Below are 25,894 nucleotides of genomic sequence, written 5' to 3'. Positions count from 1 at the left end.
TTGACTGTAGTGCAGGAATAGGGTTCATGTACAGTGTTGTGGGGAGGTGATTTTCATATGTGCATTTAGTACTGGGAAGGTGTATATGTTTTTGGAGAGCTTCGAGCAGTGTGTAACTTCAGTAACAGAGGTATTGTGTGCTGTTGGTGTGCACAGTACTAGCACATTGTTACTTAATTAGGCTGGGAAACTAGCCATCCTAACTTGGGCACTTATTTTTTTGTTTGTTTAAATTAGGTGTGGCTTAATGTTAAGCATGTATACAATAACAATATATATTTAAATAATTGTTTTTGCCACAAAAACTAACAAAGAATATTCTTCACAATACAAAAAATAAATTGCCAAAACTATTGGCTTTGCCAATGCTTGTTGACATTGAGATGAACCTTTGTAGCAATCTAATAACATTCTTCCTGAAATGGATGAACAAGATACCTGTTTCTAAAATGCTATAATTGGTTTTTATTTAAAAAAATGTTTAGTACAAAGAGTACTTTCACATTAAATCAAAGCAGCATATCAAAACACAAAAAAAGACCACAGACCTCGTTACGAGTCTGCCATCCCGGAATCCGGTCATTCCGTGACGACGGTGACACTGTTTCCGCGACCGGAAGGTTGCGGAATGAACGCTCGAATACGGCATGTGGGTTGCGCGCAACACACCGAGGCAGAAACAGTGTCATCGCTGTCACGTAAGCACCCACGGACATACCGCCACAAAAAACGGTGCAAAACCTGTGTCCGCCCCCGCCGTCATGGAATCACCGGAAGCGGAAATACCATCACTGTGAGAAAAAAAAAAACGGAAACAGAGAGGTAGGCCATTATATAAAGCACAATCCACTGCCATCCTCAGACACTACAGGTCAGAACACCTCTCCGAGACTGAGAAAACATCTAACACCATGGCATCCAGGATCCCAGCACACAGACAGCAAAAGCAGTGCTTCAGTGAAGCTGAGCTCACAGTACTGGTGGAACACATTGTCAATCAAGCAGAAATGCTCTTTAGCGCAGACCAGCGGCGCGCTACCCAGCAACGCCGCAAGGAGGTGTGGGCAGAGGCAGCACGCAAGTGCACAGCCGTCAGTGCGAGGACACGCACTGTGAAGGACTGCCATAAGAGGTGGGATGACCTCAGGCTCTGGGTGTGCAACCTCATTGCCGCACACTGCCAGCACAGCACTGGCACCAGTGGAGGCCGTGCATCCCCTCTCAAGTTGCAATCGTGGGAGGAGTGCTGAAGCAGTGTCCTGCACCTCGAGGGCATCCACAGCATCGGAGACGCAGAGGCAGGAGTGAGCCCACCTGCAGATGCCGGTAAGTGCACAAAGTACAAAGCCATAAGTGTGAATGCACCCCAGGAGTGACCCAATGGTCCCACTGAAATCCCCCCACCCCGTCCCCAGCCAGGGCAGGAGTGACCCAATGGACCCACTGACCCCCCCCCAACCAGGGCAGGAGTGACCCAATGGTCCCACTGACCCCCCCAAACCGCCCCAGCCATGGCAGGAGTGACCACACCAGATGACAAGTAACATCCCCAATGCATGTCCCCAGGACATGCATACGGTGCGTGCCTGAGTGGAAGCAGAGACACACACCAGAGTGCATCAACAGTCACAAGTGTGTACATGCAAGTGGTCATGGATCGTTCAGCTTGATGCATGTGATGGACACATCAAGTAACATCACACAACAGCATGCCCTCTGTATCCCCACAGCCATGTCAAGTGACAGCGACGATGACCAAGAGGCGACGCAGCGGCCACCTGCACGCGCCCAACGCAGCACTCCTGCCCAGGAGGACGATGCTAGCTGCTCTGGCACCCCAGCACCAGCGGACACCACCATCCCCATGCAGGCACCCACCATGGCCCCAGATGCCATCTTGCAGCCTATCTGCACTGGTGAGGAGGCTGCATCGAGTGATGACAGTGCCCCAGCCATGCAGGCCGAAGTTGTACAACAGGGTGAGGGGGACAACACGGATATGCTGTATTCCATCCATGGCCTACAGTTCAGCCCTCAAGCACTGCAGAGCCCCATGCGCTCCCCAACGCCCTCCATGGATGAGCTCAGTACTCGCTTGCAGCGCATTGAGGAACAGACCACCCTGACGCAGCTTGTGGAAAGACAGCTGGAGGAGGCCAGGCTGCAGCGTGAAGAGGCCATGCATCAGCTGGGAGGAGGCCAGGGAACAGCGTGAGAGCAATGCAACGTTGGTACGTTGGCTCTCCAGGGTCATTGGACGATTTGCGACCACCATCATCACCCTGGCACGCCATGTCAGGGAAGGGAACAGTGGGCAATCCGGCATAGCGAAGTCAATGTTGGTTGCCCAGCAGGCGATTCAAGGACATGTGCCCATAGTCACACCAGCAATCACCTCAGCCAGCACCACCCCATCCAGCTCTGCCACTGGCAGCCCACGGAGGCGCTCTAGTCGGCTGACTGGACCCGCCAGCTAGGACACTCGTGCGCAAAAGCGTCCCTGCAAATAGTGCCATGTGGGGATGGCAATAGACATGATATTCGGGGGCACGATGGGTGTATGGGGGTGGGTACGTTTGGGTGGTGGGGGAGGTCCATTAGGGGGTTGTTTGGGGCCTGGTTGGGGGTGGGTACGTTTGGGTGGTGGGTGGGCACGGGTGTACAGCTTCCCTACCCAATGCACCTTCTTTCCCGTTTTGTTTATAATACAACACCTTTGAAAAAATCCATAATGAGTTGACATCCGTCATTTCACTTGCAGTCAATCCATTTATTCACCGGCATCGTCATATCCATGCAATGCTGTCAATGTGCAGTCTCTCAAAAGTAAATGCGAATGAGTGTATCCTGTGCTCATTGGCCATCTTGTGCACCCCCGGGAGGGTGTGGAGCCACCCCATCCCCATCTCCAACTCCATCATCATCCTCTTTGTCTGGGGGCAGAGGTATGGTCCTGCGCATGCACAGATTGTGCAGCATGGCACACAAGCACAATTTCACCCGTCTTCACTGAGTTGTAGAGCAGTGATCTGCCAGATCTGCTCAAGCAGCGGAACCTGGCCTTCAGTAGGCCGAATGTCCTCTCAATCATGCCACATGTGCGGACGTGTGCCCTGTTGTACACCTCCTCATGCCTGTTCCTTGGCCTCCGTACAGGCGTCCTCAGCCATGGCGTGAGTGCATATCCAGCATCACCTACATGGGATGGAAATGTGTGGACATGTCAGCGTTTGTGGTATCATCTCTTGATCAGATGCAGTGCAATCTTGTGTCATCATTCATTCATCCATATGGGCGAAGCAGTGGTCGGACCGGTGGGTGATTACCATTCATGGGTAATTGTTGTCGACGTTGGCATTTGTACATTGCCCAACGACTTGCTGTGCGCATATGTAGTTGCCCTTGCGGACAACATTGGTTGGTAAGTATGGCATTGTGCAATGATGTACACACATGGAGGAATCAATAGACTGATGATGTGGTTGTTGCAGGATGTCTCATGTGCAGTCATCATGTGCATTGGGGGGCAGTGGTGCGTAGTGTGGGTGGCTGTATTGAGTGGCTCAAGTTGTATGGCCTTGTGGTAGTATTGGTGGTGCGTCTCATTTGGCAGGTTGTGTACGGGCACACTGTGGCAACCTGTGATGTGTGGGTTATGCGGACCATCCTTTACATGGGCCAGGGGGTGATGCATGTGCAGCCCACTCGCACAGGTCATTGCCCTGGACACACATCCCCCTTCCACAGGGCCTGTGCATTGGCAGTTGTACTCACCCAATAGCCATGTGCTTTGTCCAGCATAGCATTCCATGTAGCGTGGCAATGTCGAATTCCGCAGGACCATTGAGTCATGTGTTGACCCCGGGAAACGTGCGCAGCAATGTGTTATCACTTGTCCGGCGTCACATACCATCTGTACATTCAATGAGTGGTGCCGTTTCCTATTGCGGTACACCATCTCCATTGCACGTGGTACTGTCAGCTCTATGTGGGTGCAGTCTAATGCACCTATGCAATTTGGCATGGCTGCAATGGCATGGAAGGCCAACTTGGGGCAATGACCTGTGCAAGGGTACGGGGTAGGGCGATGTGTTCCGACAGCGCAGCAGGGCATCCAGTACCTGTCCCAATATTTTAGAGAAACAGGGTTGTGAGAGCCCATGCAGCTCACCAACTGTGTGATAAGATCCAGTGCCAACAAATTGCAGTACCAACACCACCTTCATGAGGGGAGGGGATTGCGGTCGAAATGCCAATGTGGCTGCTAATGTCCTCAATCATGGTGGTGATTTAGGGTTTATGGTCGATTTGTTTTTATGACGTTTTTTATTCGAAATGGGGGTTCCCCCCCAACCCCCCCTTTTTTTTACCATTTTATTTTTAATCCCGGACCCCAAAATAAATATATAATTTAAAAAAAAGAGAAATTCGACTTTTTCAGTCCTTTTTTTCTCGACCTTATTGTTAGTCGGGATTTTTTTTTCGAGATTTTGACCGACCACCGTGATTTACATTATTGTTGGACGGTCCAGCCGGTATAAAATGTGTGGATCTGTCCTGGGATCAGGTTCCAGGGTGAGGCCCAGATGCAGGGTTTTGCAGGCTGCCTGCGGGGTCATGCCGGCTGCACAATTGGGTTTGGCATGGTTGCATGGTTTGCCAACTGCCGCCTGCGCCTCCTCCGCCTCTACACCATTACTGCCACCATGTGCAGTGCTGCCTGTAGGTTCAATAGCCCCAGTCCCAATGCTGCTGCAGCTGCTGCCAGCATAGTTGTGTTTGGAGTTGGTGTGGCCCTTTTGTAGGCTCCCAGTGGCCTGCTGGGTCCAGCTGGGCTCATTTGCTGCACCGGTGGCCTGATTCAGCTCACCAGGCACTGTTTAACGTCATGTTCGCAGTGACACCGATACCGCCTCAGTGGCCACGTTTTTTCTGCTATTTTCATAGTAGTGTTACCATGTCCGTGGTACTCGTAATGCCTATGGTGTTAGGTGTTGCCAGTAACTGCGGGGTTTCCCCGGCAACGCATTTTACGGGTCCCTTAACTCCGTGGCGGCAGTTTGTGGTGGTGGTATTTCTGGGATTGTGGGTCATGATTTGTCGGTCACGGAAACGGTGCCGGTATGGTTATACCAGTGACGTTAAGTCCGGACCACCGGACTCGTAATGAGGCCCTATGTATCATCATTCATCATACAGAGAAAAGTAAAGTCAAAGCAGCATTATATTCCTATTCTTTTCGACATCTCATAATTCTTAAAACATTAAATCACACAGTAAAGTTTCAAGAAATTGGCATGTCCCCGCAATTTCAGTAAATTAGGAGTTAAGTGCGCAGAACAAATTAATAAAGAAAAGAAGATTCAATCTATGAGATACCATAGTGCTCAAAGGAAGTTGTCAAAATCATAGGGTTGTTGGGTATAGTTTTGCGCCTCTAGCTGAGTTACCTCTTCAATCTTTGCAAAAGTTATCATCAGGAATTTAACCAGAGCCAACATAAGTGATAAGAGGTTGGGTGACAGTCTGTATCAAAAGACTGAAGAGATTACTGAGGTCAGGGAATTTATAGATATACAGAAACGGGTAAGACTCTCACGCATCATCTCGGGACCGAAGAATACCAAATGTTTTAGAGTTTCCAACTCCTCGCCACACGGTCTACACTTTAAGTGATTCTTATTTTGGGTCCTATTACTTCCCATTTAATTAAGTCTGAATTTAGGATACCAATTTCTGTATTTAGTGGAAGGATTTTTTTGTATGTATACAATGTTCCTTCACAGCCTGCTATATATTCCATCTCTCTGTACAAATTTCGCCTAGACACTGATGCCAAGCTGATCCATAAACTCCTCATATTCTTTTTGAAAAATGTACTTAGGAATGGGTTCTGTTAACATCACGTTGCACAGACTGTAGTCAATATGGGGTTTCTCTGTCCTAGATAGTTTAAAGAAGAGGGATATCATCCCCTTCATTATTTGTGCCCACCATGAACACCGTATCATTAAGTGTTATTCGTTTAGAATTGGGTCTGACCGGGGGAGACCAAATACACTTCAAGATTTTACCCCCATTCTGTCAAATAATTTTCTGTTATTAGTGCTTAGTAATTCGCACCGATATAGTAGCTTTGCAGAAGTCTTTGCTCTATAGAATTCAATCATTGGTAGTAGCGAGAATTCACAGAATTGCTGCTTGATTATCTTTAGCAAGGATATAGTGGCTCCTATCTTCTCTTCTATTTTTCTTTCATCTATTCTATTCCTTTGCTTAACAAACAAAATACCTAAGATATCTTATACATTCCACTCTCTGGATCGGTACATTGTTTATTTTCCAAGTGCAGTTAGTTTTTATTTTCCTCTTGCTACAGGTCATAATATAAGATTTAGCTGGGTTCACTGTCAGATGGTTACTAGCACGGTATTCCATCATGCCAGTTAGGCAACGCTGTAAACCTGCAGGGGTATAGTCTACTATTACTAGATCATCAGCATATGCTATGCATCCTACTCTCAGATCTAGACATCTGGGTGCATATCCTTCCCACTTAGTTGCCTCCTTGCACATCTCAAAGAGATACAGGTTCAAAGGAGTGGCTGCAATTACGCAGCCTTGCAGTACTCTTGTTACCAGGATATTCCTTGATAAATCCCCCCTGGGTATTTAGTCTCACTTGCCTGCTGTTGGAATATAACATGTGGATAATACTTAGCAAGCATTCATCAATCCCCCATCTTTCTAACTTTTCCCATAGCCAAACCAGATCTTCGGTATCAAATGTGGCTGATAAATCAATGGCTGATACATATACGTGTTTGGGCTCTCTGCTTTCGACTTCCGAGAGGCATTTGTGAAGTGTCAATCCACTTAGAATTGTTCCTGTGCCTGTTCCAAACCCAGTTCGCAAAGTATGCAAGCGCTTTGCTCTATCTGCCCATTTTTGTAATTCTCCGAGTATAAGAGGCAAAAACCTTTGATGATGTGTCTACTAGGGAGATAGGGCGATCGTTATTTGGAAGCCCTCCATCTCCTGTTTTATAAATTGGGATTGTAATAGACTTATGCCATGACACAGGACAATAACCAGTTTTAGCTATATGCTCAAAGAGTGCACACAATCTCTGCCCATAGGTTGGGACTGTTTTTCATAAGCCCATTTGTTACACCATCCGGGTCGCTAGCTCTAGAGTTGTTTAATTTCTTGATGACCTTGACTATCTCCTTCTTAAAGCAGAAATCCCACAATGACTGTTTCCCTATAGGTTATCCCCTTAACACTCTCCGTTTCCACTGAATTTCACGAGTAAAAAGTGGACCCAGTCCTGTTCCAAACCACCAGTTACTTGAGCAGTGGACTGTGATGTAGTCCTATTTAAAGGTCCACCAAATTTCCCTTGAATCCTTTTTTATTTGACTGGACATTATGTCTTTTTTGTTTAGGTGTTTTTTGGCCTTATGATATTTTATCCATAGTCTATACTTCTGCTTTAGCGATTTTATTGCTGCCTGCTTGGATTCTTCACTTTCTGCAATATTCTTATTTACCAACCTTATCTCTCCTCTCAAACAACCTCTTCTCTTGACCACCTCTCTGTCAAAGTTGGCGGACATTTTATCCAGACATATTCTCTGTATGGGTGCACTCGCTTCCTTCCTTACATTGCCCAGTTTTTCAAGCAGTAATGGGAAGGATTTTAGGGTAGTAAAACTACTTCTTTCGCCCACAGGTGAGCCATCCCACCATTTTAAGAACCTTTTGTTAGATATTTCTACATTGCTACTGCGCTGTATCAGTCTTCCCTTTGCTCCTTGGATGACTAGATCTCTTTTACCATAGTCTGGTTTTTCCAACGGTGCATCTCTGGCAAGGGCCAATAGCCAGATCGAATGGTCGCTTAAGTTATTCTTTACTATTTGCAGATCTTTTATTCTTTAAATTTTGATGTTTTCAGTGAATATATAATCAATAGTTTAAGATATCATGGCATTGGCCCACATTGGTATGTCCTCTTGGTCACAGTCCTCATGTAGGTTGGACTGAAGGAACCCCCATCTTGACAAAAACTGTGACCAATCTTGCCCACTATTCGCTATTCTTGAGGATGGTAATCTTACTTCATCTAGTTCCATCTCGTCTATATCTTCCATGGCTATTGTCACCTTGCATTTGCAATTAAAATCGCCACCCAGGATGATGTCACCCCCAGTCTTTTGCCATTCAAACAAATTCTTTTCTATCTCATTCATTATTTACCCCATTTCTCCACTTACAGGATTCTAATAGATCATAATAAGGGTGGACAATTCTTTACCCTCAATCATGTCCATTAGGCTTGTTATTAATATTCCATCATGAAATGTTTTTACACATTGATTAGTTCTGAAGCTCCAGGTTCTTATGGAAGTGATCAGACCTCCCACAGGGTGGCCCTTGACTCCCTTTTTTGCATTTTTGGTATGGATTACATATTTTGATTGCATTTATCTGGACTAGTGCTATAGGCCTTAGGCATTTTTAGCATATGTACCCAAACTGGTAAAATGGTGTGTCTCCCCTTTTCTTCCGTACCCTACCTATATGTGTTAGGTGCTGACCATCAGGTCTAGGGCCTTCCACATATCAGGGTTCGAAATTGCTGGGAGCAGAGGGCTATTTAGCTCCTGCTTGTATCCCTAGAAAGCCTGGGAAAGCCTGGCATCAACTCCTACCAGGAGCTTCTTTTGGCTGCAGAGGTCATCTAGTACCATAAAAATGTGAATATGACATATTACGTCGCTGTATTTGTACAAAGAAGCATTTAAAGCATCATGGAATGAATAGAATGGGCAACACGTTAAAGTATGCTATGTACTAGCCCCTGGTTCACTGAGGGTAGCTCCTGCCTACTAAGTGATACCCAGGAGCTAGGTGGAGCTCCTGAAATCCAAATTTCGACCCCTGCCTATGCCAGAGTTGAGTTGTGTCTTTAGGACACTGTACACAAATATCCAGGCTCATAAGGGCTTGCCTAGTTAGGTTCAGTGGTTCCCTTAGTTGCTCAACCCCCCTGTTATTTTATGTTGGGAGCATACCTATGGTAGTGGGCCCACGTATTTACAGTGGGGATAAGGGAGCCATTTTATAGCTATCAATGTTTTTGTTTTTATGATGTGTTATTTTTTAAATACTGTGTATTATTACTTGAGAACTTATTAGCCAGGATAGAGTTATATGTGTGACTTCAATAAAGAATATATTTTTCAGCATATCAGTGTGGTTTATTTTCTAGAGGTGAGTGTGGACTAACTGTACCTTTGTACCAACCTGCTACCCCTACCAGAGAGTTACATTTTGTCTCAGTGTCCAGGTTTAGCTTCTCGTGTCAGGGGTGATAGCCCCTATTAAGGTCAGTGGTTGCAGTGCCCCCAACAGATAGTGGTAGAAAAACACCATATGGGATGGCTGTTGATGATCAATCGCTTATTTAAATCCCTTGTCTTCAAAATCACCCTGGGGGCTAGACTCCTTATCTTGCCAACTCAATCTCCCACTACTCCCCACTTTGCAACCCAACAAACTGAATCCCTCTATTGCATATCTCTTGTCTGTACTCCCTGTGCTACATCCCACCTCCACACACTCCCGACTTCAAGTCCACCCCTGTGCCAGGGTTCAAGGCCACCTCAAAAAAGCATCTCCTTACCACTTACAAGCACCAGAGTCATGCAGACACAGTATCCCCCTCCCACTCCACCCCATCACTTGCACACCTGTATTGGTCCGTGAGTACTCATGTTGGTACCATCCCCTTGTAATGCCCCAATGCATGCGTACTAATCATCTGGTTATTGTATTGTTCTAGTCATCTTGTACAGTAAGGCACCTAAACCTAATTGTTCCACTGTGGCAGAACATGCCAGTACAAAGCTACTTTTGAAGTTCGTGAGCAAGTGGGTCTAAGTCACGTGACCTAAGCCCCACCCACCAGTGAATCACTGCTAATATGTTGGTGCCTTCTTGTTTTGCCACCTTTTTTCCCTACTTAAGGAGCGCTCCAGCCTCTTTTCCTTTGCATTTGGTGAGCATGTGGATCTAGGGCACATGCCTCAAGACCCATCATCCTTCTTAGCCATGCCTCTTCCTTTCTGTCCGCAACTTTTAGATTAGGGGTGTTTCTCGCACTGGCATCCAAAGTGTAGGGCAGGTGAAGAAAAGGGAAATTCCTGTTTGGACCTGTTCGAACCGGGAGGACCCAGGGCCGGAACCCTGACCCTGTTAACATCAGGGAAGTTCCTTTGAATATGTGTTTCACCCCATCCCTACATCACCACTCATCGCCAACCACAATGCTCACCAGCAACATCATGGACAATGCATCACAGCAACCTCACCCACATCATCATACACCCCCTCACCACTACAGCATCCACCACTACACAAAAACTGATGCTTGCCAACGTCTGCTCAGCAATCAGCCATGCAGCCAACATTGCAGGCCTCATCACCTCACAACTTAGATGCCATCTTCATTACTGAGATCAGGATGACATCCACCTCCACCCACATTCGTTTCCACCCCCAACGACTACAAAGTTCTACAACAAGACCGTCCAAACGCGATCACCGGGGGCCTCATGATTATTCACCAGGCATCATGGCCAGGCACCAAACTGCACATTGACACCATTGGTTCTTTTAAAAACCTATGCCATTCTCCCCAACGGACACAGTCACTTCACCTCATCTATCGACAACCCAAGCCTAAAACCTCAGTCATCAAAGACTTCACTGACTAGGTCACCACCAAGTCTCTCACGCAAGCTAACATCTTCCTCTGTAACATCCCTGGCAACACAACCTCACACATCACATGAAAGACCCAAATCACAGGAAATGTAATTTACTCTACCTCATCATCACGGCTCTGCGCACCCTTCTATAACAGCTCTACTATTCCGCTCAACTGGTCAGATCATCTGGCAATCCCCTTTGAGATCAGTCACACTACACCTCTCAAGCAAACCCACTGGAAACCAAGCAAAAAAGCCTTCAGAAACTTTCCAGTGGAGGCTCTCTTGGAAGACATCACCAAACTCCACTTCACATGGGCTAATCTACCTCTGACTGACCAGGACTGCAACTTGCTTCTCCAAGGATCCCAACACCAGCCTCACAAACAACCCCCCGTGCCCCAATGAAGCAGTGCACCCTCAAGGCTAAACCTTCTGCACCCTGATATACTCAAGAACTCAACCTAAACAAATGAACAATGAGAAAATAAGAAAAGAATTGGCGAAAAGTTCACAGCACATCCGACCTCGCCCTGCTCAAATAACGCTGTGCTACAGGCAAACAATTGATCAACACTGTTGAGGCCAACTATTACCAAAACACTTTAGCCAAGGCCAACAATGAAAACGGAGACCTCTTTAAAGCCATCAACCATTGCATGAACCCTCTTCCTGACTCACCCGTAGCACACAACATCGAAAAATCCACTGCCATCAACAAGATCAACATGATCTGCCAACACAGACACCAAAGTCACAACCAACAGCACACTACACATCTCAGCTCACAAAACCAGAAATAGCTAGACAACTTTCAAGACAATGACTATGTAAGATCTCACTGCCATTTTAGCATCCCTCAACGCCACATTGTATGCAGTTGACATCCTCTCTGCTTCCATACTCTAGACCCTCCCGACTGAAGCACTCCTCCCTTACCTGACAATCAACCGATCCCCAACCATGCACCTTCACCTTGATCCTCAAGACCAGACAAATCCTCCCGCTTTTTAAGAAACCACTTCTAGGCCCCAACGATCACAGCAACTACGCCCCATCAACCATCGTTCCTTCCTAGGCAAGATGATTGAGAAAGCAGTAGCCATGCAACTGCTCCAACACATCGAAGCCAATAACCTCCTTCAGTCCTACCAATCTGGCTCCGGACCCAAATGCAGCACAGAAACGGCTACCATCAAGATGATCGACAATGCCCTTAAAAGTTCTAGATTATGACCTTCCTTGCCTTCTAGTTCTCCTTAACCTCTCAGCAGTATTTGACACAGTAGACCGACCACCAGACAATCACGGACAATCTACATCGCTCTATGGGGATCAGTGAGATCATTCTCAGCTGGTTCAAATCTTACCTTGCTAATTACCAACAGTTCATACAGATTGATTCTTCCAAATCACCAACTCTACCCATCACTTCCAGAGTGCAACAAGAATCCATGCTGTCCCCAGTGAAATTTAATTTCTACATGGAACCCCTCAGAACTCTCCTTGCCCAACACAACATCCACCAATATGCAGATGACAAGCAGATCTACCTCAAGCTATTCTTAATGGAAGATATCCACAGGTTCAAAGCCTGCCTCACACTGACCCAGTCCTACATGTCCAGTGCTTACCTGAAGCTCAACCCCTCCCAGACTGAATTCCTACTGCTGACCAACACTGAACATCCCAACATCCAGACCTGGCTCTCTGCTATGAGGGCTTCACACCTCAGCTGGCCACCTGTGCCAAGTCCCTTGGGTTCAACATTGACAAACATCACAAAGCAATGAAGAGACAAACCGCTTGGTACCAACGTTCTCACCTGCGAAAAATCAAGTCCTTAATCAAATAAAACAACTTCAGGTTTGCTGTCCAAGCCCTGATCCTCTCCCACGTGGATGGTGGCAATGCCCTTTTGGAAGGCTTTCAGGCAACTCATTTGGCACCCCCCAAGATGTGTCCTGCATGATGCAGCAAGACAAAGCACTGCACAAATTTGACCACATCAGCCTGACCCTCACTGAACTGTACTGGCTCCCGCTGCAAGCCTGTATCATCTTCAAATCCTGTTGCATCATCTACAAGGCTGTCGCCCTTAAGACCTCAAGTTACCTCACTGAGAAACACAGCTTCTCCAAAGGCCTGTGATCAACCAGAAGTAAGGAAAATTGCAGACTTTTACTCCGGCGGTGTAGGAAGGAAAGAACTACAAAACAGACCTTTGCGGTCTACGCTCCAAAACTGTGGAACCTCCTCCCCATCAACAGTAGACTTGCCCCATCGGTACTATAGATCAGGAAAGAGCTCAAAATCTTCCTCTTCAAGGAATGGCTCCTCCCTAACACATAGGGCCACACACCCTGCATTCCCCACTGTGACAAACCAGAAGGTGTCTCACCCACTAGTCCCCAGGGATCGGTCACAAAGGTGGCCAGGATACGGCCATTGGATTTGGATCCAATTCCTGGGGGTGGACCAGTGTGGGAGGATCACCTGAGTGAGGGGTCTTCGGGGAGTGGGGCACCAGACGGTGAGACACGGTATCCTCTTCCATATAACACCTTTACCCCATCCTACAAGGTAGGGTATTTAGGATCTCTACCCCCACACCCTTACAACACACACCTTCTCATGCACAGAGAAAACAGTTTGACACCCGAGCAGTATACCTGATGTGTCCCAATACAAGGGTCAGGCGAGGTCAGGCAATTACTGACAATCACACACACCTGAATTCCATTACACATCCCCACACGGATAAAAGGCGGAGCACAAGAGCACACTGAGCGAGGCAAATCACACTAGGAAAGCAGTTTCAAGACGGCAGCTGAGCAAGAGAGGAAAGACTGCAAAACTGAAGGGGATCATAAGGAGGGAAATTCCCTTGACCTTTTCATCAAGGAACCGTTACTTTCCAGAGACCTCAAAGATAGAAAGCATAAGACCAGGAAACCAAGGCGGCGAGAATCGCCAGCCGCCATGCTACCTTCCTTGGCTCCAAGAACAAAGCCGGTGAGTTGGGGAGACCGATACAAGACCGGTTTGTGTTGAAGCCAAGCTTGCAAGAAGCAACTTTGTATGGCGAGCGCTGGAACGAACATTGTTAAAATGCATGTGATAAGAGACGCAAGTGAAGTTGAACTGTGGATGAGTGACTGAACTTCAAAGCAAGCTACAATACCTTTGACAGAGTGGTCCAGCACTGTGTGCATGCTCAATCAAAGGTCTCTAAGGTATCCAGCTGAGAAGTGACAAAAGTAGCTATATTTGGTCTGAGGCCAGCAGAGGGAAACCAATTGAAAGAACACAAATGTCAAGCAAAATCCCAGCAACAATCAAAAGTCTTCGATTTCGATGAAGTAGAGAAAGTTTTGAAAAGCACATGAATTTGTTCTGAGCCCAGCAAAGGGGCACCCTGGGTGAACAGAAAATCCCCAGAGAATTTGTATAAGTGAAAATCCTGAGAGAAAAGGAATTTTAATGTTTTATTGTGTTGCAACAGGCCCTCTGAAATAAGAGACTTTAAATGGCAAATAGACTTTTGGCACAGAAGGCCCTGATGTTGAAGCCTTGAATTGCATCCTCGTACTTGAGAAGCCAGAGTGTGCTAAGCTTGAGTGTGCTGCCTTGTCCTGTGCTGAAAACGTGCAGAAGGGAAGCCAATGGCTCGAATATCCCGACATATTTTGGGAACACACTTCTTTTGCACAACAATGTTTTCCACACTGTTTGGATTGTCAATAGGTTTATTAGTATAGGCCCTTTTATTTTGGCAGACTCGACTAGGACTTAGTTATTATTTGATGGTCGTAGCTTTCTCCCATCTTTAGATTTAGCATTAGGATAGGCGTTTTCCAAACCCAAGTGAAATTCAATAAACACCCTTGAACTGTGATCACTTGGGTCTGTCGTACTGTTTGATACCATGCCTTCCTTACATCTGCTCTCCACTGTCTCCTCCCGTGGATGCTTGGAGAGCCATTGCTGCCAATTGCCCACCAAGGTCCTCCAGATAGCTACCAGCTCCCCTTTTCTCTGCTGCCTTCACTGTGTTCTTCTCCCTAGGCTTGTAAATCGCCCCATGCTTGCCAAAGCTAAGTCTGTGCTCAATAAATACCATAAATACTTGTCAAAGCTCTACCCTCACTTCCAATACAATAAATACAAAGCCCAACATTTACCAAAACAACACTTTCCATGAATACTTCACATCCTATGGTGCAATACTGAAAATATATTATATCAAAATGAATATGCAACGGCTCTAGAAGTGAAGCAAAGAGAACATTCAATAAAATGTAAGAATGCAAATGTGATCGAAAACTTAAATAAAATGGATGTTCTTTCCTAGCTAGAGTCACACTTACCACAATTTGCTTCATCAGAAGCATCTCCACAGTCGTCTGTCCCGTCACATTTCCAAACCAAGCTGATGCAGACTCCATTCTGACACTGAAAGCTCATCATGTCGCATGTCCTTTGGAATTCCTTACCGTCCGCTAAACGCCCAAAACATAGTATATATGTCAACATGTCTCTATAATTTAATGAAATTCAAAACACCACATTGCCTTCCTTAAAATGCAAAGGGCGTACAATTGTTTGGCTATTTGTGCTATCCCTTCTGGATGAAACACAAAATTGACCGTCAATATCCACCTAAACGCACACAGACGTTCAAGAATACAGGACTTTCAGTCTGCAAGCATAAACACCAGAGGATTCACACCTGCATCTGCTTCTATCCAACTAACAATCTCCTTCCATATTTGCTTTCTGAGCCAAGCACAACAAGGTTGTACAAGACAACTTTACATTATTTGCAATCATTGAAAATTAAAGAGATCTAAACATTGGCAAATAAAAAAAAAAAAAAAAAAACACACCGCTAATGTAGACAGTAGAACTGAAAAGGAACTGGCTTCCCTCCACCGGCTGCAGGTGTGTCCATTAAATATTATAAAACATTTTTTCATTTTGAAAGTCTGCCTATAATTCAAACTCACAATAGAAGAACAAGTTACTCTCTTACCTGGTAACGTTCTTTCAATGGGATGGTCTGACGACGTATTCCATAACTATGACAGTAATCACCACAGCTGTGCTGCTTCGGAAAATCTTTTGCGTCTGCGTCCTGCATCGATGACGTTGATACGCCGTCCTCGAGGACCTCCTCCAACGGCCGACGTCACCAGATGTTATAAGTAGGACGCACAACGCCCGTAGCCTCAGTTGTAGTTTTTTCCCAGAACGTGTGGCACCAATCTTCTGCCAGTCTGACCACAGAAGCCTTGCGGAAACGTAAGCTGCAATCGCTTAAGAAATTCTGTAGCGGGGATGGCAGGGAGGGAGCGATATGGAATACGTTGTCGGACCATCCCATCGAAAGAATACCAGGTAAGAGAGTAACTTGTTCTTCGAGGGGATTGGGTCCTCTGATGTATTCCACATCTATGACAGACTCCCAAAGCAGTACCAATGTAAGGAGGTGGGAAAAGAATTTAGAATATAGAAATTTAGAATGTCCAATCAAATTGCAGAGTAAAGGACCGCCTTGCCAAAGGCTAGATCCTGCCCACGGATAGAATCGAGGGAGTAATGATGTACAAAAGTATGGACCGAAGCCCAGGTGGCAGCATCACAGATGTTACGAATAGGAACACCTCTCTGCAGGGCAGTAGAGGCAGCCATACCCCTGGTAGAATGGGCCCGCAAGCCTACCGGAGTCCTTACCCGCCAGGCGGTAACATTCAGAAATTGCCAAGATAATCCATCGAGACAAAGTCTGCTTAGTAACAGCTTGTCCCAAACACCGTCCAGCATAACCAATAGAGTTAATCGTCCACTCTGACCCGGGACATGCGTGAGATGTAGAAACTTAAAGCTCGCCTAGGATCTAACCTATGGAGACTCTCCTCGTCCTTACCAGGATGCAGAGGAGGATAAATTGCCAGAAGAATAACCTTCTGGCCTAAATGAAATTCCGACACCACCTTCGGAAGAAAGGAAGGACGAACTCTAAGGACAACCCTGTCCTTATGAAACACAGTGAAGGGTGGCTTAAGTGAAAGTGCCTGTAACTCACTCACTCTGCGAGCGGAAGTGACTGCAACTAAAAATACAGTTTTAAGAGTTAACAGTCTCAAAGGGCAAGAATGTAAAGGCTCAAACGGAGCACCCATTAGAAACTTGAGAACAAGGTTCAAATCCCAACCGGGCACCTGGAAAGGTGACGGAGGGAACACATTAGTGAGCCCTTTTAGAATGTGAGAAATTAAAGGAATTTTAAAATGAGAACACTCCTCAGACGAGCGCTTAAGTATGGACAGCGCCACCAGGTTACCTTTAACGGTACCCACTGTCAAGCCCCTGTGGGCTAAAGAAAGCAAAAAAGACAGAACCACAGGAATGTCACAAGAAAAAGGATCCAGATTCTTAACCCTGCACAAGTCACAGAACTTTCTCCAACGGTAAATGGACTTTGTCGCCGGCCGTCTGGCCGAAAGCAACACCTCCATCACGTCTTCAGGGAGGTCTCAACCCTTATACCTCAACCTTTCAGAAGCCAAGCGTGAATGTTGAGGGATCTGACCTCTGGATGGAGAACCTGACCACCCCCCCCACCTCCCGTGAGAGCAGATTGTCTCGGTAGAGAAGACTACGTTGAGGGCAGATGGGCAAGTCGAGAAGGTCGGGGTACCACGTCCTCCTGGCCCATGCCAGAGCAATGAGGCTCATCCGGGAACTGAACCTCCGTAGGACTTGCGGGATGACTGGGACTGGAGGAAACGCATGCAGCAGTGGGAATGACCACTCCACTACCAACGCGCCTCCTAAGGCTCCTCTTGGAGGAAATTCCCGCAAGCAGAACCTTTCGCACTTCTGGTTGACACCGGAGGCGAAGAAATCCACTTGAGGGGTCCCCCAAAGGGTGAAGATTGCCAGGAGAATCTCCTGAGCCAACTCCCACTCATGAGAGATCGTGCTCTGCCTGCTCAGAGTGTCCGCCGTCTCATTTTCGTCTCCGGCCAGATGAACTGCCGAGATCGAAATTTCCTGCAGGATTGCCCAGAACCAGAGCTGCATCGCCTCCCTGCACAGAGGAAGTGACTCTGCCCCTCCCCCTTTTTTGTTGAGGTAGTGCATGGCCACTGTGTTGTCCGTCAGAATCGGGACATTCTTTCCTCGCACAGTCAGAAAAGCCTTCAGGGCAAGCCTGATGGCCCTCAGCTCCAACAGATATGGAGGCTGGACTCTGACAGAGACCAACGATCGCTGTCAGTTCGTGGACATGAGCTCCCAATCCCGTGAGGGACGCGTCCGTAGCGATCGTCACCTCTGGCCAGGGCAGCCAAAACAGATTGCTTTCGATGGCCCACCACAGAAGGTCCTGGGCGACCGAGGGCGGCACCTGAACGGTGTCCGACATCCTGCCGGAGGACTGAGACCACTGGAGCTTTAGTGCCCATTGCAAAGATCTCATCCGCAACCTGGCCTCTGGCACCAGAAAAATGCAGGATGCCATGAGGCCGAGCAATCTCAAGAACTCTAACGCAGGGAGACTCTGGGCATGGTGGAACTTTTGCACCATCTGCTGAATGTGATGAGCCCTCACCTGGGGAGGAAAACACTGCCCCAGGGACGTGTCGAGCACTGCTCCGATGTACTGGAGCCTCTGAGTTGGCGTCAAGTGGGACTTCTTGTCATGATTCCTGCCCCTCATGTCCCCAGCCCTCCAAGATGTCAGGCCACAATCACCTACATGGCCCTCAAGGGCCTCGCCATCCCTCCAAAGACACACTTGGAGTCAGACTTGGCACTTGTGGCACCAGACTCATTCACTCCCATAGGATAACATTGGGGATTGGACTTGTAGTGCATTGATGGGGACAAGATGGATACCCCCACATATTTCGGTTCCCAGAACTGCATGTGCAGTCTGATCTTTTGGATGTGGTTCAGCCCAGAGACACCTGGGATACCCAGAGACTATTTAAGCCACTGCAGGCTGAGAAACATGCTTTGTGTTTTCTGCACCTGCAGCGTGACACTCACTGTGTTTGGATCGGTCTCCAGTAGGCCTGCATCTTTCTTCTGCGCTCCGCTCCTGCAAGAAGAACATCGTTAGAAACAGCCTTACCTTGCGGCGCTTCTGCCCATCATTCATTGCTTCTTCTCTTCTGCGGGCATCTTCGGCAGTGTCATTCCCATCCCGGCACGCCGCTTCCTAAGGAAAAGGGGAAAAGAACAGAAAAAAGGCATTAGTAAGCATTCAGCAAATCTTCGCTTATTTTTAAAGACTGTACGAGCTTCAAACGCTTACCTGAATCCCAGCCGCTCTGGGGGAACTCTGTCTCCGAAACTTCTCATCCATCTGCAAGAGGGAAAAGACACTCCAGGTTAGCGTGGAAACATCTATAGGCGCTGCATACCATGCTTACTCACCGCATTTCTTCTTCATAACCGGCATCCACGCTGAAAATGTCGCAGCACCTAAAAGACACAGAAAAAGAACTCTGTTCAATACAAATACAAAAGGGTCGCATTGCGCTCTCACTCACCTTCAGCGCTACTCATCTCAGCAGCACGTCGCCATCCCCAGACGCTGGTCATCATCTAAGGAAGGAAAGGAACAAAGTTAGAGAACTGTTCAAAAGACTCATTATATTTACCTGTCAGACTCTTGCCAGTGAAGTAACTAGGCAGCAACGAGCCCGCATCAATCAACGCGCCCCTGCGCTGAAAGCAGGACTGAGAGCACACTTTCCAAGAAAACAAGGTGAGCTGTGGATCAATGGGAAGGGTTGGATCCCGCGGAAGAAGGGGTTCAAGCACACAGACACAATAGGGAGTTAAACTCTACCAATCCTGTGTTTCAGGCCCAGTCTCCAGTAGAGTAGACTCCAGGGAAGAGTTTGGGGTCGTAAGAGGTTAGAACAGGCTGAGTGACGTCCCCGTGGATACCAAGTGAGCGTTACACTTCTTTAAGTTGAGGGAGAAGCCCAGCTTGTGGAGGGAGTGGCAGGTGACGGACAGATGATCCAGGACTTGCTCGGGAGAGCGCGCCCTGATCAACCAAACGTCCAGGTAGGGGTAGACGTGAATCCCCCTTTCCTGAGATGCGCTGCCATCACTACCATGAGCTTGGTGAACACCCTCGGGGCGGAGGTCAATCCGAACGGCAGGACCCGAAACTGAAAGTGCAAGTCGCCAACCGCGAACCTCAGGTACTTCTTGTACTTTGGATGGATCGGCACATGAAAATAAGCGTCCTCGAGATCGAGAGACACCAACCAGTCCTGAAGTTGAAGGGCCTAGAGGACCTGAGAAAGAGTAACCATCTTGAACTTGTCCTTCCTGAGGAGTTTGTTCAAACCGTGCAAGTCCATGATGGGTCTCAATCCCCTGTCTTTCTTTGAAATCCAAAAATAAGGGGAATACCATCCCTTGTTCCTCTCTGCTACAGGCACCAGTTCTATGGCCCCTTTCTCCAGCAGGGCTTGAATTTCCTGCGCAAGGAGCGGATCCGGACTCTTCAAAGAGAGATTCCCTGGTGGATTGTTCTGAGGCCTCTGCCGAAAGGGAAGACAGTAACCGTGGGCTATGATCTCCAGAACCCACACATCTGAAGTAATGGCACGCCATTCCACAAGATGCTGCGCCAGCCTTCCCCCCCAACCGGCGAACCATGGGACATGGCCTCATGACTGAGCTGAAGCGGCTGTGGCGTTGCCTGAGGGCAAAGAGAGAACTGCCCGAGCGGCCTTGGCACCTCAAGTACCTTGTTTTCCACCTCTGGCACTCCTACGGTGGCCCCTTTGACTAGCAGCTCCTCTCGCTTTACTAAAGGATGAGTAATAACGAAAGGAACCTCCCCTCCATTGCTGTCCCCTAGGACGAAAAGGCAGAGGTTGTCGAACTACAGCACTGAACGACTTCGCTGCAGCTTTTGAGGTCTGCAACCTCTCAAGGCTCTCGTCAGCTTTGCTGCCAAAAAGATGTACAACATCAAAGGGCATGTTGAGGAGCCAGGCTTGCACATCAGGAGCAAACCCGGACTTCCGCAACCACGGAAATCTGCGTATTACGGTGCTCACCGCCATGGACCGGCTGATGCAATCTGCCATGTCCAGACCCGACTGAACGGCCTCACACATGGCATCCTTGCCATCCTGTATCATAGCAAGAAAACCATCTCGTTCGTCCCCTTTGGGAATATGTTCAGCCGCTAAGGAAACAGTTCCACAGAGTGCTTGAAACGTGACAACGCACATACGGAGTTGGCTGCCTGTAGAGCCATACCCCCTGAAGAAAACATTTTCTTCGCCCAACCATCAAAACGCTTGTCGTCCCTTTCAGGAGGGATGGTAGGATACGACGCCTGCTTTGCTGTGGCCGTAGCCGCCTGCACCACCAAACTCTACGGAGTGGGGTGCGTGGTCAAGTAGCAGGGGTCGCTACTGGCTGGGTGGTATTTTCGCGGCAAAGACTTGACCACTGCTGGGAGACTCTCCGGAGCAGTCCAAGCCGCCGCCGCCACCTTGCAGAGTCATATGGAACGGCAGTACCGGGTCAGTTGGTGGACCTTGGTCGAGGATATCCGTCAGGTCATCCTGCAGAAAATCCCCTGGTGGAGCAGACCACCCCACGTACTCGGTGACCCTCGACATAAGGCACCGGTACGAGAACTCGGCATGGGTGCTCGGCTCAGGCCTACAGAACTCAACTTCCGGAGAGGTGTCCAGACCACTGGCGTCGTGCAGCAACTGACGCAGGTCCTCCATCTGGCTATGTCCAGAGATCATCTCGTCTGGTACCGTATCGGGAACCATCCCATCTTCAGAACCCTCATCCACCTCAGAAATATAATCTAGATGGCGGAAAGTGGGCACAGAATGGGGGACAAAGACATGTTTGGCCTTGGCCAGAGCCTTTCTACGGGGTTCCACCGTGCTACGGGGTACCTCCGACAAAACAGCCTCGAAAGGCGTTGAGGGCGTTGAGTGAAGCGACGTCGAGTGCGGCGCCGACAGCATCGACGGCTTCGACACAGGCCTCGAGGGCGGAGCCCCGAGCGTGTCCTTCGACAGCCTGGGCACCGATGGCATCAACGACTTCCTCAGACGCGGAGCCTCGAGAGAGTCCCTCGACGACCTCGGCACCACAGGCGTCGAAGTCTTCTTCAAAGACTTCACAGGTGCACATCTCGAGGGCGTCGAGGACCGGGACTTGGAACGGGCATGACTAGAACGATTCCCCTTGTCCGAGCTGGATCTTTCCCGCGAATCGTGCCGCCCACCCGAGCCCGAAGGCGTACGAGTGGTGTCTCTAGTACGGTCACGCCCGACCCCACTCGGAGGCGCGGACAGACTGCTGACCTACGATTCAAGAATCGCCAATATTTTCTTACCGAAGGAAGCCCATTCCTCCGGAGTCGCAGGCTTGGTGGGATAAGCAACCCGCCGACGGGCAGAGTCCTAGGACGGGGAAGGCGACCAATGACGGCGCTTCCATGAGTGCCTCGAAGAGGCAGAGGAGTGGTGGGACCCACTCTGGGACCGAGACACCCAAGACCTACGACGACGATGTGGAGAGCCGCTCCTCGAATCGTCCGTCAAGAGCCCTGTGGACCTCGACTTCCGGGCTTGGACACCTTACCGACCTACAGCAGCTTCTTACGCTCCCGCAAGGCCTTGGACGTAAGCGACTGGCAATCGACACAATTATCCGTGTCGTGGGCCTCCCCGAGGCACCAGAGGCAGGCGTCGTGCGAGTCAGTCAGCGACATCTTGGACCCGCAGTCCCCACACTGCTTGAAGCCCGGACGCAGGGCGGAAGAAGAGGAAGACATCCCGATAAACTTCACAACGAACAGGTTCGAAGAACCGAAAAGAACAGAAACTCCAAAGAGTCTAGGCGCGCCAAGATCACCGAAACAAACACGTTCATGGAAAAAACGGAACTGAGGCTATGGGCGTCGTACGTCCTACGTATAACATCTGGTGACGTCGGTCGTCGGAGGGGATCCTCGAGGACAGCGTATCGACATCATTGACGTAGGACGCAGAAAGATTTTCCGAAGCAGCACAGCTCTGGTGATTACTGTCATAGATATGGAATACGTCGGAGGACCCAATCCCCTCGAAACTACTTGTTTCTGGTAAGTGGGCTAATGGGGTCGGCTACTTTGTGTTGCTGCAATATAGAGCTACACAAAAAGGTATAGCGCTAAAGGAAGTATTACAGAACTAATACAGTAATAGCGCCAAAGAGAATATCAATAATGGTACAGTTATTTTCTTTCTCCAATAAATAAATCAGATTATGTTAGACATTGTAGACTTACAGCATCCTGCATAGCTGGGATCTTCATCAGACCCATCGCGACACTGGATAACCCCATCACACACCATGGCGCGGAAGAGACACTGCTGCCGATTCATACACACAAAGTCCATATAGTGTGCACACAGAGGGTCTTCAGGATAAGACGAGAGAGATTTAATCTCCAGCAATAAAAAAAATAAGTTTACCTGGAGCTTACAATAACTATAATAATGGAGCCAAGCAAAGATAATAATCATTTAATTCTATAACCATGCAAAAGATACAGTTCTTTGGCTGCAGGGGTTGTTGAAAAAAAACCCAGCTTAAATCCATTGATACCGAGTAAGCTACAGCAAGCTCCCGTAGAGGCTATGTATCAGTTACATTTATCCCTCTAACTTCTGACCAAGACCTTAAACCTAATCAAATTATACCATGACTTCTGTACCCTTTATGATGACTACACCTTAGAAAGGAAGCTCTATGTTAAGTGAACACTGACCATCTTCCCACACATACACTATATATAACAAAACTAGGCATAGGACAAGCAGCAGCTGTCAGCATGTGTTTAATTCTAAAGAAAACTGCTTAGAATAGGATTGTTAATGGGCTTTTTGTTGATGTTGGGTGAATTTCAAAGGCGTTTGTTTATTGGTGATCTTACAGACTTAAGAATATTCTCTAGGGAGATTTGTGCAGAAACTTACTATCAGAGAACCTCTATTACAGCAGCAGCTCCAATTTGAGAAGTTGTATTACAATGGGACTCAATGGGGACCAGTTGAGACAAGACTACAGGGACAAAATTGGGGGAGCAAGAGGGCGCGGTGCAAACAGGTAAATGGGACAGCACACAGTGCTTTTCCACTAAATTAGTGATATTTATAATTTGAAGTAAAGGCAGAGACAGCAACTTGAGCAGATGCTCACAATGTGGTGGCTAAGCGCTGCAGCAAGGGTCATCACCCCGGATTCCAGGTCATCGACCAGACCATCTTCTTGAACTAGCATTCCATAGAGTTGTGAAGAGCAACAAATTAAACACATTTCACATTTTGTTCTTTGCAACTGAAAAGGCTGGACCAACAGAGAAAAAAATGATTATGCCCAACTCTACAAAGTTTGAATCTTTGACTCTGCCAGACTGAATCAACACTCAAAAAAAGATAAAGACCGACAAGATGTTGCGCACAAAATAATTTCTGAAGGTGCCAATCCACACAGTTATTTAGTTTCTTTTACTAACAGAAGTGAGACCACCTATCAGAGAAGATGCAAATAAATTGAGATATGTAATTTCATTGGGGATACTGGAGTCTTTGAAATGAAAGGGAAGTCACATTTTAAGTTTGGCTATTCAGTGGCAGTGTAAGTGCTGCTTAAAAGCTGAAATTATTGTCAAGGGAAGATAGGGGAGAGATTAGATTTGAGGAGAGACACAGCTTGTGGCCGTTTTACTTTTTACCCACCCACTGACATCTTATAGCCATGCTAGCGCCTTTAGCCATTCTATCTACAACCTTTCCCTCCACACAGCTTCCAGAATCTGAGCAAGCTGTGTTTAAAGGGAATGTGGTTGTTGTTTCTAAGCAGTCTTCCAATTAAGCCACGACCTTTCGGAGTTGTAAACCAGCTCCTGTTTTGGCCTGTGTAGGGATTAGAGGGCATTTACCAGGCACCAACACCATTTACCAACTGTTGCCTTCATATGGCAAGGTAGTACCATTATGGGAGTGCCTGGAAAATTCCTATTCCATGCCTCCACAAAAACCAGACATGTAGTCTTTGCCAATGCCCATTTCGTATTATTGGTCAGTCTTCAAGCATGCCTTACACACTGCTCAGTTAAAGTCTGCCATGTGTGAAAAACAACATCTTGTGAAAATTGCATGAGGAGTTTTGTTTTTATAACTGAAAAACCTTCACCTTTTGTTAATGAGTGTTCGCAGACCTACCACACTTCTGTTCATCACTTCCATCGGGGCAATCATTTACTCCATCACAGTGCTTGACAGACGGGATGCAGGTTTTGTTTGCACACTGAAAGCCATTGCAATGAGTTCCTGGAATGCACGAGAAGTGTATTAAAACTGCAACATTTCCTTAGGGAAAAGACTTACAAATTGACAAAAGATAAAATGTATATCATGAAATGCTTGCAATAAGTATTAAAGTAAAATCAGTATAAGAAACAAGTGAAAATGCACAATTGATTTGTGATGCTTACAGCATACATGAAAACAAATTAAGGAATATTTTTGAGATCGATTTGAAGTGTAGACTTGCTACACTTAAAGTTAATGCCGTGATAGTCATACTTTTGAGCAATTTGAGACACGAGTTCCCTGAACTTTTCATTCTTAGAAGCACAAAAGTACTAAGAACATTAACTACAAACATGGGTGACAGAGGTACTTCTTTAAAAAAGAAACGCACAAAGTGTCTAAAACCATAAAAGAGCTTGTGAATAAATCGCATGTTTGTAATGTATTGGATAAATGAAAGTCAAACTGACAAAGAAAAATGAAGGCCCAACTGCATGTCAAAGGCCCTGAAAAACATGCTTTGCAAAGGGTGAAATGAAGGAAACAGATAAGGCAGCTAGCACCATGAACGACCAGGCCCTCTTTCCGTATGAGACATGGTGAGGCAGCAATTCAGAAAAGTCTTAAAGCCTATAGCTAGCTGCTAAAACGTTCTAATCCAGGTCTTAAAACGTGGCCCTAAAATCCCCAAAAATTCTGACCTAATCACATAGGGCTGAGCAATGATCGGCCTAGAA

At 47.4% G+C, this 25,894-nt stretch overlaps 1 protein-coding gene across 2 annotated transcripts in view; it reads right to left on the bottom strand.

Moving 5' to 3' along the window:
- SORL1 (sortilin related receptor 1) overlaps window positions 1–25,894 on the bottom strand; it is a 1,341,481-nt gene that overhangs the window by 610,705 nt on the left and 704,882 nt on the right. For both annotated transcript variants that reach the window (XM_069614318.1, XM_069614319.1), the window contains exons 27-29: window positions 25,068–25,175; window positions 23,129–23,260; window positions 15,150–15,281 (exon numbers count right to left, since the gene is read on the bottom strand). In XM_069614318.1, the coding sequence (XP_069470419.1) occupies window positions 15,150–15,281; window positions 23,129–23,260; window positions 25,068–25,175 (372 nt within the window). The remainder of the gene's footprint in view (window positions 1–15,149; window positions 15,282–23,128; window positions 23,261–25,067; window positions 25,176–25,894) is intronic.

Source organism: Ambystoma mexicanum, chromosome 9 (genome assembly GCF_040938575.1).
Source record: "Ambystoma mexicanum isolate Mex_15411 chromosome 9, UKY_AmexF1_1, whole genome shotgun sequence".
Taxonomy (NCBI): domain Eukaryota; kingdom Metazoa; phylum Chordata; class Amphibia; order Caudata; family Ambystomatidae; genus Ambystoma; species Ambystoma mexicanum.
Note: the sequence above shows the minus strand (reverse complement) of the source record. Positions and strands in the feature narration are given on the sequence as shown.